Source organism: Liolophura sinensis, chromosome 5 (genome assembly GCF_032854445.1).
Source record: "Liolophura sinensis isolate JHLJ2023 chromosome 5, CUHK_Ljap_v2, whole genome shotgun sequence".
NCBI classification, from domain to species: domain Eukaryota; kingdom Metazoa; phylum Mollusca; class Polyplacophora; order Chitonida; family Chitonidae; genus Liolophura; species Liolophura sinensis.
The window spans coordinates 14,629,524-14,642,936 of NC_088299.1; the positions used below are offsets into that span (position 1 = coordinate 14,629,524).

The 13,413-nt window shown below is 39.7% G+C and overlaps 1 protein-coding gene across 1 annotated transcript; it reads left to right on the forward strand.

The window, feature by feature from the left end:
• Positions 1–2: 2 nt before the first annotated feature.
• On the forward strand, positions 3–13,182 carry LOC135465488 (enoyl-CoA delta isomerase 2-like). Its single transcript, XM_064742729.1, has 10 exons — positions 3–55; positions 1,343–1,499; positions 2,353–2,451; positions 4,507–4,689; positions 5,421–5,493; positions 7,070–7,172; positions 7,798–7,918; positions 10,843–10,932; positions 12,401–12,544; positions 12,906–13,182. Exons 1-10 carry the CDS (start codon positions 3–5, stop codon positions 13,050–13,052), a joined length of 1,170 nt encoding a protein of 389 aa, XP_064598799.1. The 3' UTR covers positions 13,053–13,182.
• The last annotated feature ends 231 nt before the right edge of the window (positions 13,183–13,413 follow it).

The following is a 13,413-nucleotide window of genomic DNA, read 5'->3' on the forward strand; positions in this document are numbered from 1 at the left end:
AAATGGCCGCCTCCGTCCAGGGAAGATGTGCACGGCGTTTGACAGCCAAACTTAGGTGCTGAAAGCGAATTTGTTCTGGGGGTTCATATGCTCAGTCAGCTATTGGTTTACAAATCCCACTGACTGTTTCCCTTTTCCCCAATGCCATTCTAACAATGACGAGCAGACAGGCTTAAACTGTGGTTTATACGGCCACATACATGCCACACACCGTTGATCCAGGGAATGAAAGGCGTGGTTCTGTTCCTAGCAAAATAGTACTACAGGCACTTCACTATATCTGTACGGAGGTCAATGATGCTATTAGATGTCCACTGATATGTACATCTCCACGTATTACGAAAGTGATTTCTGATGTATTAAACTGAAACAAGACTTTACTGTTTTCTGTGAGCATTTGTTAAGGCCTAATCGAGTGAATGGTTTTATTTATTTATTTGATTTGGAGTTTTACACTGTCCAGAAGAATATTTCACATATATGACGTCAGCTGGCACTTTGGTGGGTGAAAACCAGGTAGACCCAGGAACCCACACCCATTTGCAGATTGCTGGAAGATCCTCCCACACACAACCATAGAGGAGGCTATAGCAAGATGACTTTGGTAGCCTAATGGTTAGACTTGGAGCATCCACCTGAAGTCAGGATATCTGTGATCAAAACCAGATTGGGTCATACCAAAGACTATAAAAATGGTACTTCTTGCTGCCTCACTTGGCACTCAGCACGGAAAGGTTAGAGGAAGGAAACAGGACTGGGTGGCCGGATGTCAGTATCATGTGACTGGGTGTCATGTCTGGTGTCTTAGGCATGATACTTCAGTGGCGGCAACATTTTGGCGACATGGACTCGCCTTGCCATAAGAAGACGCAGTATTTGTACACACACCTAATGATGACTCATAATCATATAACGAATAGTGTTGAGCACCAGAAAGAAGTACTAATTAATTGTTGAAGTTATGGATATTTGATAAGGCGTGAGTTACAATGTGAAACGACATGCTTTGTGTCATAATCTTGGAAGAAGAATATTTCTTTGCCAATAAAAGTGATGCACCTTCATCCACTAAATCCCTAAAAAGGGGCCTTGCACTCAGATGAAGTAAAGTGTGTGACCAGTGAGTTAGGAGACTAATCCACTTCATTCTAGCTATTTTGGCTGGGACTTTCTGTCTGGAGGTTTTCTCAGGGATCAGGTGAAGGGCACTGGTTTATTCTGTGAAATCATGTTTAGCAGTTTTAAAAGTTGAGGGAGAATTCTGAAAAAGTGATCTCATTGGCTGTTAAAATTTCCCTGATTTATCATAGCCATTGTATTCTTTGACTCTTTGACTTTTCAGATCCTGTCTCCAGTGCAAACAACGAGCGATAAGTCATGGCCGTATTCTATGGGCTACTCATGATGTAGAGTTTGATAAGGCCAAACAGCGGCTGAACAGTCTGAAAGAGGACCCTGGAAATGTGACCAAACTTCAGATGTATGCTTTATTTAAACAGGTATTGTTTGTGACATTGTCCATGTTCAAAAAAGAAATTCAGGGGAATGTGCTGCAGTTTGTAAGACAGAGCTCATAGTTTTAATTTCATGATTTGGCAGAATGAGAAATTCTCTTCATCTTTATGTACACATGTGTTTAGTCCTGTTCTCATTTATAGTGATATGAAATTATCTTTGAAAACCCAGACTGGCTTTGGGAACTAATGGGTACTGCTGACAGTATCTTATGGACCAATGCCTTAGAAGGTGGTACTTATGTGGGAAGGTCTTCCAGCATCCTGCAGATGGCCATTATACATTTTCCCCTGGGCTCTGGCAGGTTTCCTCCCACCATAATGCTGACTGCCATCATGTAAGTGAAATATTCTTGCATATGGAGTACAACACCAATCAAATAAATACATAAATAAATATTCTTAACTTGACCTTCTTAACTCAAATAAATGAATACAAATCAAGCTCCTGAAGTTTTGGCAACAGTTTAAATCAGGAGGTTTGTTAGGTACGGTGATCTCTCCCAAGACTGCTCAGTTTCCTTCACCACAATTAATCTGCTGTCGTAAAAGTGGAACATATTTGAACTAGGCATGTATCAGCAATCATCAAATAAATACTGTAATTCTTCAACTTTTTGGCGTGTTTGCAAGATGTTTGTTCAAGCATATTGGGATGGCATTATACTTTGTAGACTGATAAAATTGTACTTTTTGTCTTGACCTGAAATTTGATAATCCAGTCAGTGTATTTTTTTTCTCTAGAATCAAATTTGTAAGGTGCATAAATTGCATTAAAAGTTGACCCTTTCATATGCGAACAGGTGGAGGAATTAGGGTAATTAAATTGTATTTGAAGGCCACCGTGGGAAAATGCAATGTCCCCAAGCCTGGAATGATGGACTTCGTTGGGAAGGCGAAATGGGATGCATGGAATGGTCTGGGGGACTTGTCACAGGTGAGTCCTGTTATGTCAACTTCTGGGTGACTTGTCTCAGGTGAGTCCTGTTGTGTCATGGTGTGGGTGAACGACATAACAGGTGAGGTCCTGTTGTGTCATGGTCTGGGTGAACGACATAACAGGTGAGTCCTGTTGTGCCATGGTCTGGGTGAGCGGACAGGTGAGGTCCTGTTGTGTCATGATCTGGGTGAGCGACATAACAGGTGAGTCCTGTGGTGTCATGGTTTGGGTGAGCGACATAACAGGTGAGGTCCTGTTGTGCCATGGTTTAGGTGAGCGACATAACAGGTGAGGTCCTGTTGTGTCATGGTCTGGGTGAGCGACATATCAGGTGAGTCCTGTGGTGTCATGGTTTAGGTGAGTGACATAACAGGTGAGGTCCTGTTGTGCCATGGTTTAGGTGAGCGACATAACAGGTGAGGTCCTGTTGTGTCATGGTTTAGGTGAGCGACATAACAGGTGAGGTCCTGTTGTGCCATGGTTTAGGTGAGCGACATAACAGGTGAGGTCCTGTTGTGCCATGGTTTAGGTGAGGACAAGACAGCACGTGGCTTAAATATATTTCAGGTGAAAGCAGGATAGTCAAGCTTTCTAGAAAGTATCATTTTGTATTATTTTAATGAGATTTCACGTAATAACATGTAGAACAAAATGACAATACCGCATAAATGGCTGGTGTGAATCGAGGCAGCCATCTTGAGAAGTTTATCCAATCAAACACATTGCTGTCAGACTGTGTGGCCTAAGCTATGACGCAGCCTTTACCCATTGCTCCATGAAGTGACATATGAAAACACAGAACTACTGCATTTGAGATTGTTTACAACAATTTAGTTACACGAGCTGAAGGACCATTTCACACAATGTTGATTGACAGGTCTGTATCATTTCCGGAACACCACAGATGTAAAATAAGTTGATTTACAAGCTGTGTAATATTCAACAACAGATTAGGTCATGGACTATGTCGGACACCAGCATACTGTCTCGGCCCAAACTGCATTCATCTGCCAATAGACCTTATAGGCCTACATAGTCACTCTGTTCAAATTATACAAATACATTTTTTGTCGTTCATTTTAGTGTTTAGTCAGCAGTGTCTAAATAACAAATATCAGAGTCAGTGAAAATTTCATCAGGGATGCTGAAGGTTTATGGGAGTAACAAGACAGCTTCTCACTGGACAACACTTAAAAATAACTAAATCTTATGATGTTTTTTTTTTCTCTCTGAATTTATTAGAACTGAAGAATTTAAATTTTGCTTCTTCGTCTTTCTCGTGTAGAAGGAATGTTTTTTTTTTTCTGTCTTCTTTTGTAAAATACAGTAAAATTATTAAAACGTTGTGTTCAAGTCAAGATGCTGTCTATGATGTCCGCGAAAACTAGGTCAGCACCGCTCTCATCACCAGCACAACCCCTCTGGAGGCTACGAAATGAACCAGGAGTACCCCAGCTGTGCATCTGCAGGCTATTTAAACAGGGTCGCTGGAGTTCCTTGTAGATTATGTAGTAGGCCTACGGTATCAACAGTTCAAGCAGTGGAAGAAATGTTCTTTCAGTATGTCCAATTACAGAGAAAGCTATTTTACATTTGGGCCTTCGTGGCTGAAGCCCACAACTTGTATCTGCCATAGGCTACTGCTTAGACCATTATACGGAAAAAATTTTCAAATTTAGAGACCTAGAGTAAACGTGACGTCAACTTTTCTCTCGATAATGGGGACGCACTTAAGCTCTGTCAAGACTAAGTTTTTCTAAACTTTTAGTGGGTTGAAAAAAATCTAAACAAATTCTTAATACCAGTTTAAGATAATTTGAATGGTAGTCTTTCAGTGGACATAATCATTAGTCAGGTGCTGTCTTTCACTTTAAGTTGAAAATATATTTGGGAAAGTTAGGGCTGTATTTCTCCAGCCATTGTTTAATTTCCTTCACCCATTAGTCTGACTGCCATCAGAAAATTTGTCTTCACTCCAGGTGTAAAGTTGTAACAAACCTGTTCCAGGTGTAAAGTTGTAACAAACTTGTTGGGTATTTGTTTACCATGCAGGATGATGCACAGCTCCAGTACATCAAGATAGTAGAAGAGTTGGTTGCCAAGGAGTCGCCTGCCTCTGAAACTAGCAGTTCATCACCATCCGGAAAATTTTCAGAGCTCATTATAAACAACTCTAATGGAATATATGCTATCACACTCAACAGACCCAAAAAGAAAAACGCCATCAACTATGAGGTAAGCTGGCCCTTGATTTGTCCAGGTGGTGTTGTTGTTCAACAAGCCTGAGCACTCATGACGTAATGTATTTCATCTAATTATTGGTAAGTAAAATGCACTTTCAGAAGCATCTTAAAATAATACTTTGAATGTCAACTTTTGGGATATGAAATTAATCAAATTCTTATCTAGCTGTTCATTAGGTGGATGAATCCGTCAAAATGAAGTGAAATGCTAAATTTAAGGTGAAATACCGTATATGTAGTTCTAAATACATGCTTTATCCAGGGATGCTATATGAAGTATCTCAGGTGCCAGCTGGAAGAATTAAATTTAAATGCTTTCTTTATTTTCATTACTTGGTACTGTGTAACCAATTTTAGCCCATAAGTTGTCTTAGATACAACAGATAATAACAGAATGGATCAGAAGGACACAACTTGGGTCTGGATTGCTTAAATTGGGATTTTTCTGTTGAATAACACAGATTTGATGTATGTGATTAAATTTTTTATTTACTGGCGTTAACTTTCATACGTGTGAAATCAAAACCCATGGCACTAAGATAGCAAACACCTTTTCCTGACTGTGATCAGCTTACTCATTGTTCACAAGAACACATCCAAACCTGTATCTTACCCATTAGGTGACTTTGCCTTCGTACAAGATGTACAAATATTATAGGTTTTTTTGCATAATGAGCATGGGAGCGCCTAATAAAATGCAATCTGTGGTGGAATACATTCCAGATGTATGAACAAATTCAGCAGGCATTGAAGGAGGCTGAGGAAGATAAGAGTGTCATAGTGGCAAGTATGACAGGTCTGTATATTTCACATTATACATGACATTTAGCAAGTATGACAGGTCTGTATATTTCACATTAAACATGACATTTAGCGTGTGTGACAGGTGCGTACATTTCACACGGTCCTTTACATTTTATATACGTTTATATACGATGTACAACATAAAAAGTCTGTATTCTTCACATTATATACAGTTTAAGGTCCACAGTATCAAAGGAAACATTGCTGTGGTCCACGCTACTAGTCTCTTGTCTGGTAGATTTATGTCTGTAAAGTTCATGATAATGGTAAAAAGTGAAAAAGATAAGCAGGAATTATCTGGATTTGAACCACAGGCAGCTAGATATGTCCATTGGGGCTGGTGAAGACCAATGAAAAGGAACATTGCTTTCAGATAGCAGTGCTGGGCTACATGTATAGCTGTCGCGGACAGTAAAAATTTGGTGGATCGGCTCTGTACGCTGTGAATAAATTATATACGGAATAGTAAACACAAAAATGCCAAAAAAAAACTTTTAAAGGAACATACTGGTTTTGAACCCAAGATTGCCAGGCATCATTAGTATGGCTTATTACTGAAAATTAGCATAGAGATTGGACAGCTTTGATCTTCTGCTGATAGCGGAGAACAAAAGACATAATACATTGTTGAACAGTTGGTGTCCATGGCCAAAAGACAGTAAGAATACATTCATTCACAGTTCCATGTAGTCCTTCAAATAGCATGTTGAATTTTGGAGAATTGAACGATTTCTGTTCAAAGTTTTTGGTATTTACATGAAAATCACAACTCAGCGGGAATAATTCTTTGAAATTCATAACTCTGAAATCAAGTTATCCTCAGAAATGTTTTTGTTTGATATAATTGTGCAGTTTGTGAAATTTACCTATTATTTGAACTAATTAGGTTGGTTTCTCCCAATTTGCATACCAAACTCAATGATTGGAATCTTTGAAGGGCAATTCACTTAAAAACTGTAAACGAAAATTTTATCTCCATGGGTTTAGCCGTTATGGGGAATATTCTTTAAGCTAATCTATGAAATTCAAAATGGCTGCTAAATCAGCAATTTTATGAGGCAACTAATAATAATAATAATAATATTAATCTGAACAATTTCAAGAGTTGTCCTGCAAGGATAAGGTGGACCCCTAATATGCGCAAGATTGTGGTGAATTTGCGGAAGAGCTGTGTTGTGTGAAGAACTGAACACTTCGGAGTCAAGATTAAAGGAATGGCTCCGGCCATACGTGGGAAGGTCTTCTAGCAACCTGTGGCGACACAATTTAGGTGATGTCTGGTGAAAAAATGGTGATATGTCAGGAATAAGGGCACATTGTTCAAAACCACTCAGCATTATCATTTGATCTACAGAAAAAAACATTCGTAGGTGGGTGGGGCTTGGGTGGGAGGTGGGGGTGTGGTGGGGGCTTAGTGTCCCCACTTTAATTTCAGCACCTCCCCCCGCTGCTTCCTGGTTTTCTCCACTTCTGACTGCACTGATGTAAATGAAACAAAAGTACTGTTATAGTGTGCAAGAAAACAAATAAATGAACAAGAACTAATTGTGTCTGTTTTATTTCTGCAGGTGCTGGTAATTTTTATTGCAGTGGGAATGACTTGGGGAATTTTGCCAATGTGACTCCAGACAAAATCCCAGAGATGGCGCGTAAGGGAGGAGAAATCCTCAAGTAAGTTTGTTGGTCACGTACGGGGCCAAGTGAGGTGCTTACTCTAGACCTTGCACTATTTCTTCACCATAAGGAAAAAAACCCTGAATTAAAATGACACTAGACATTTCTCTGACAGTTTGAATTTGAAAGTGACTTTTATAATATTCCTTTTATCAACATGTATCTTTTTCATCATAGGATTGAAGTTGAATATTTTGCCATATATTTGATATACTTCAAAGCCTTATTCGGGGGCCTCCGTGGCTCAGTTTGTTAGTGCGCTAGCGCAGCGTAATGACCCAGGAGCCTCTCACCAATGTGGTCGCTGTGAGCTCATGCTGGCTTTCTCTCCGACCAGACGTGGGAAGGTTTGTCAGCAACTTGCGGATGGACGTAGGTGTCCCCCAGGCTCTGCCCGGTTTCCTCCCACCATAATTCTGGCCACCTTCGTATAAGTGAAATATTGAGCACGGCGTAAAATACCAATCAAATAAATACATAAATAAATAAATAAATCAAACCCTTAGTCCAAATGGCAAAGCTGTATTTGACCTTTAGAGTTTGATTATGTTGTATTATCAGGTATTATATAGCTGTCTGCATGTACATCGCCCTTAGGAGGTTCGTGTGTGTTTTGTTCCAGACGTTATATAGCGTCCTACATCGACTTCCCCAAACCCCTGGTGGGCCTGATCAATGGACCAGCAGTAGGAGTGTCTGTCACTGTACTCGGGCTGTATGATGCAGTATATGCTGTAGACAGTGTAAGTAATTGTGGCGAATGACTAGTTTTTGTGTAAAAGCAGAGCCGAGACTGAATGCTCATGCACGGTAGATGACCTAAGGTTTCACCCTGGGACTCCTAAAGTGTATCCACAGATTCATTGTGTTGGTTGTTGCTGTTACTGACTGAGCACCGCAGGAGAGCATCAGGGGTGGGGAGGGGATTATAAGGACAGTTCAAGAATGTATTAAACAAGCTCACGCTTCACTGAGCAGTTAGCCTATGCTCCTACCACCAACAGTTCATGTTTTCCTCAGTTTTGATCATAATAATTTTAGTTCATGCACTTCGCAACAGGTTTATTGTTTTATTATAGTTATTTTGTGATAAAACGAAATTTCAGAGAAAAATTTGTGGAGATTAATTGTGACTATCCACTACCTTTATGCATTTGGAGTGTCATGTCAAATGTCCGTTTTTAAACTGCACGGCTCTCCATACGGAAAGCTGTAGCAGAATTTAGCACACCTCGAGTCCATACTTGCAGACTTGGCCTACCAGCAGACGAGATGAAGATGTTGAATAGTAATCAGAGTGACACCTACTCACATGCGATTGGACCGATGCAGCTAAACATTTCTCTTTTCATTCTGGCGTAATTTGAAAGACTGTCAACTTCTGCCCATATTTCGTAAACATGAATACTTAATTTACTTTGATATTTAATCATGTCCTCTCAGATGAAATTTTAGTAATACTGATTGATTTTACCTACATTCAGATACAAGCCACTTACCATCACAGGATTCCAAATTTCCACATGTCTACCCATCGATCACGTGATTTTTGCTGGCAAAAGGCAAAACAATAATCATACCTGTCGCTGGCGACACATTAATCACTTCTGGGCAAAACTGCGTACAGGAAATCATAAAACAGTTTGTTTATATTGCCAGTGACGGTGTTGTGCAAAGTCCTAATGTGATAACAACCCAAACAAGTTCTGTCTCCAGATTCCGGGCTCGCACACAGTGCTACCAAATGGGGTAAAAGTGGATTGTGGTGGTTTTCGGAAACCTCGTGTGGAGTATGGTTTCTATGTTTAATGGATATAAAAATGCGAGGAAAGGAGCTCTTTTGCAATAGGAGGACAGTTCCGACTGTAAAGAAACAAAATGTTGTGTAGACCGACATACTAAATTGGAATAAAATGGACGTGTCAAGTTGATGACAGATATTTCTCAGTGAAATTCGTTTTTAGTTGACATACATTTACACACATATTGGGGCTCTCAGCAGACAACCATTCACCAGATAACGGTGTATAATCAGTTCATCTGTAGTGTACAGATGTTCCTTGTTTGGCGTGGTCATGCTTTCAAATGGTGTTTGCAATTTAAAGGTTTGTATTAGACATTGCTTGTCTTAATACATTCTTCGATTTTGTTTATGGGTATATTTAGAGATGTACATTTAGGCCTACTAGTCGGGAGACCTGCACACATCACTGTCAGTGAATGGACGTTATGTGGCGAGGATTAGCAACCAGAGCTGCTGAATGCAAGATGATGACATGGGCAAGAGGCTAATCACTCTCTTTTGTCATCTTGCTGGCAACTCATGCTAAAGTAAACGACAGTAGTTCACTTGCGAAACACCGACCCGGATAGCAAAGTTGGCAGAGCGTCCGCTTCGGGACCGGTAGATCCAGGATCAATCCTTGATCGAGTCACACCTAAGACTTTAAAAGAGGAAGTTATAACTTCCTCGCTTGGCGTTCAGCATGAAGGGGATAGTGTAACGACTGGTTGACCCGTATCAGTATAATGGCTCGGGCAGGGCGGCTTACTTGCCTTCGGTAAGTCGTCTCAGTGAAGCAGCACTAGATAAAAGAGCGGTGGAAATTCGTCCCGCTGCAAGGAGGCACATTACACGTACATGCACCCTAAGGATTCCTTCATCGTCATATGACTGAAAAATTGTTGAGTACGAAGTTAAACCCCAAGAACTCACTCACTCACTCGTGAAACTTCAGGTCATTTACCATAGCCTTCCCTTTGCTAGATTACCCAGAATCCTCTGTGAGCAAACTGAACATCCATGGTGTTACACTCAGGAAGCAGTCTCCTGGAAACTTGAAAACTCCCTTGTGACTAGCAGTCATTTTAAGAAGGTCTAATTTTTCTTGAAAATCCTAGCTCAGCACCCTGCATTTTTAAAATAAAAAGTTGACAGAACATAAGCAATAAAAAACAAAAATACCCTACAGCTTCTGTGCTAAAACTAATCTTGAAATATTGGCTAATGGTATGAATAAAACCAGAGAGTAATGAATGTACACCTTTCTTGCCTACATAAGCCGGATCCAAGCTGTGTAAAAATACATAGATACCATAGTAATGCTTGTGATTCTTTTACAGACTGGTTTTACCAGTGGCTGGACTATGTTCCACATTGTTAAGATTCTATATTTGCTGACGTTTTGCAGACTGGTTTTACCAGTGGCTGGACTACGTTCCACATTGTTAAGATTCTATATTTGCTGACGTTTTGCAGACTGGTTTTACCAGTGGCTGGACTATGTTCCACATTGTTAAGATTCTATATTTGCTGACGTTTTGCTGACTGGTTTTACCAGTAGCTGGACTACGTTCCACATTGTTAAGATTCTATATTTGCTGACGTTTTGCAGACTGGTTTTACCAGTAGCTGGACTACGTTCCACATTGTTAAGATTCTATATTTGCTGACGTTTTGCAGACTGGTTTTACCAGTGGATGGACTATGTTCCACATTGTTAAGATTCTATATTTGCTGACGTTTTGCAGGCTGGTTTTACCAGTGGCTGGACTATGTTCCACATTGTTAAGATTCTATATTTGCTGACGTTTTGCAGACTGGTTTTACCAGTGGATGGACTATGTTCCACATTGTTAAGATTCTATATTTGCTGACGTTTTGCAGGCTACCTTCCACACACCTTTCACTGCCCTGGGTCAGTCTGCCGAGGGTTGCTCCTCCTACATCTTTCCCAAGCTGATGGGTGCAGCTAAGGTAGGTCAGATCATTTATTCCTTAATTCTTAATGGTATCATTGTGTATAAGAACCACAGGATATTCACCAGAAATGGAAAAGGAATAGTTTTTGATTATTATTGAAGATGAAACATCCAAGGCCAAAGTTGTTTTTTGGTTTTTTTGGTTTTGCATGGCATTTCCTTTTCGTTTATCGCTCAATATTGCTTTGAATGTCTTTGAATGTCTGATATTTTAGGGTAAAAATTTTAGTTAATTTACCACATATTTCGCAGTACCCCTGTAAAATGTATTTGTCTTATGTTGTGCATGACTAACTTCTCTGTGGGATTTTGATGGTATTTTTAAATAACATTCAGATATATGCCAATAACTGTGTATTTTGCTGTTAGTGCACAATCCGTAGCTTTGATGCATGGGCAATGATTTTACACTCATGGTTCAGGTTGTGCTTTCTAAGTTGATTTCAGCCCAGTGTATAAATGGAATTAGGTGCAGGTGTTGCGAATGTTCACATTTATCGTGCTGATATTAGGATTTGATTTGAGTTAACCCAAAGAATGTTTATATCACTCAGTGCTGAATTCTGTTGCACACCAATTCTGTTGCACAGTTTTTATAAAAAGTGTGCTGTGTTGTTTTATTTTGCTCCAAAAACTAAAAAAATCTATTGAATGACTGTTTTCCCCTGTTGTTTAAAACATCTCAGTGCAAACTATATTCACAAATACATATTTAAGATTTATCTAAGCAGACAGTTTTTGCGTTTCCAGGTGAAAGTTTTTATTTACCTATAGACGAAAGGTAATCAAAACTTTCATGCCACACTTTAATCGATCATGGTTTTTTTTTTTTGGTTGTGGCACTTTTGTGTTCATTTGTGACCCATCATTAGACCAGTGCATGTAACAAAGACATGAGCTGGTCTTGAGCATATGGACATATTGTGCATTGAATTGATCCCTTTGAGGAGCAAATGTTTGCTTGTGTTTTTCTCTAAAGAATAAAGCATAAGTTGAACGTGTCCTAAATGTGGAGCATGCATGGGGAAAACACAATAGGTAACCTGTGGTACTGATGTTTTTGGTGGCCAACTTTCATCCTCAGCCTCAAATAATGCAATTCATACATTTAAAACCATGCAACTCAGAACTCAAACAAAGGAGTGTTATGAAATGCAGAAATCTGAGGCTATCAGATATGAATGTATCTAAAAGATATTAAAGCATTTGTTTATTTGCTTGGTGTTTTGCGCCATACTCAACAATATTTCACTTGTGCGATGGCAGCCAACATTGTAGTCGGACGAAATCAAGCAGAGCCAGGGGCAAACCCATGACCATGTGCAAGTTGCAGGCAGACCTTCTGGAGAGGAAGCCATTAAAACATTTAAGAGATGCTACAAATTACATATTCTTTGTTGTGATAATTTGTATGGAAAGATTGAAGATTAAACCCTTGTGAGTATTCCACTCTTTTCCCCCAGGCCAATGAGATGTTAATGTTTAACCGTAAGCTAACGGCTGCCCAAGCCTATGAGCGAGGCCTGGTGTCTGAGGTCTTCACAGAGCAGTCCTTCTCCCGTGAGGTTCAAACAAGGCTACAGGAGATGGGAAAGTTACCCCCTCAGGTACGTGAAGAGTGGAGAGTCCCTGAAAATTTCAGCAAACCTGCACAAAGTAGAAGTAGGTGTTAATAGAGCAAGTGTTAATTGCAGTACATACATACATATTGCTAAAACAATGATACTCCGAAAAAACTGAGAAGTTGCAGTTTCAGTATTTCAACAAATCTTCAGGATATGTAAAAAGTCACACACTTAGCTAGTGTATACACAGTTCAGTGACACAAACAGTAGAAGGCTCAGCGGGGGTTAGATTGGGGAATTTCTTTTCTCCGAGCAGACAGAAAAAAAGCAGTGGATAGAATGTGGACAGCAATAGACGTCAACAAGTATATAAACCACGTGATGTATTTTTGTCTGTTTGCAGAGCCTGTGGAAGTCTAAGAAGCTGGTTCGTGATGCGGCGAGAGACACACTGCACGCTGTGAATGCCCGCGAGTGTGAAGTACTGGTGGAGAGATGGCAATCTGAGGAGTGCATGAATGCTATCATGAAGTTCTTCCAAAAATCATGACAAAGCAATGAAGTAGCATAAACAATACCACCGGAAGTGCTGAAAACATTACCTGATTACTGTGGTCATTATATACATGTACGCTCCTGACCTTCATTTATGTCTCTGATTTGGACTTATTTTTTGTAATGAAGACCAAAATGGAACGGTGACATAATTGATTGTCAAAAATCATGAAAAATCTTGAAAAGAATTCATAAATTCTAATTCAGTCGAATTCTGTTTAATGGTCAAAAGCGTTATAGCATAATCACTAAGCTCAAATTTGACTCTATGTGAAGGTGCAAAGAGGAATAAGTAACAGTTATTCCTCCATCATCTCTCCTTCCTGAAAACACGAGAGTGATGCATTCAAACCTTA

What these genes read in the sequence shown, in the direction of transcription:
- LOC135465488 (XM_064742729.1), top strand. Translation starts at nt 3, where the DNA reads ATGGCCGCCTCCGTCCAGGGAAGATGTGCACGGCGTTTGACAGCCAAA. An exon ending in CGTTTGACAGCCAAACTTAG is followed by an intron (nt 56 to 1,342) that starts GTGCTGAAAGCG and finishes TTGACTTTTCAG; the next exon opens with ATCCTGTCTCCAGTGCAAAC. An exon ending in TGTATGCTTTATTTAAACAG is followed by an intron (nt 1,500 to 2,352) that starts GTATTGTTTGTG and finishes TTGTATTTGAAG; the next exon opens with GCCACCGTGGGAAAATGCAA.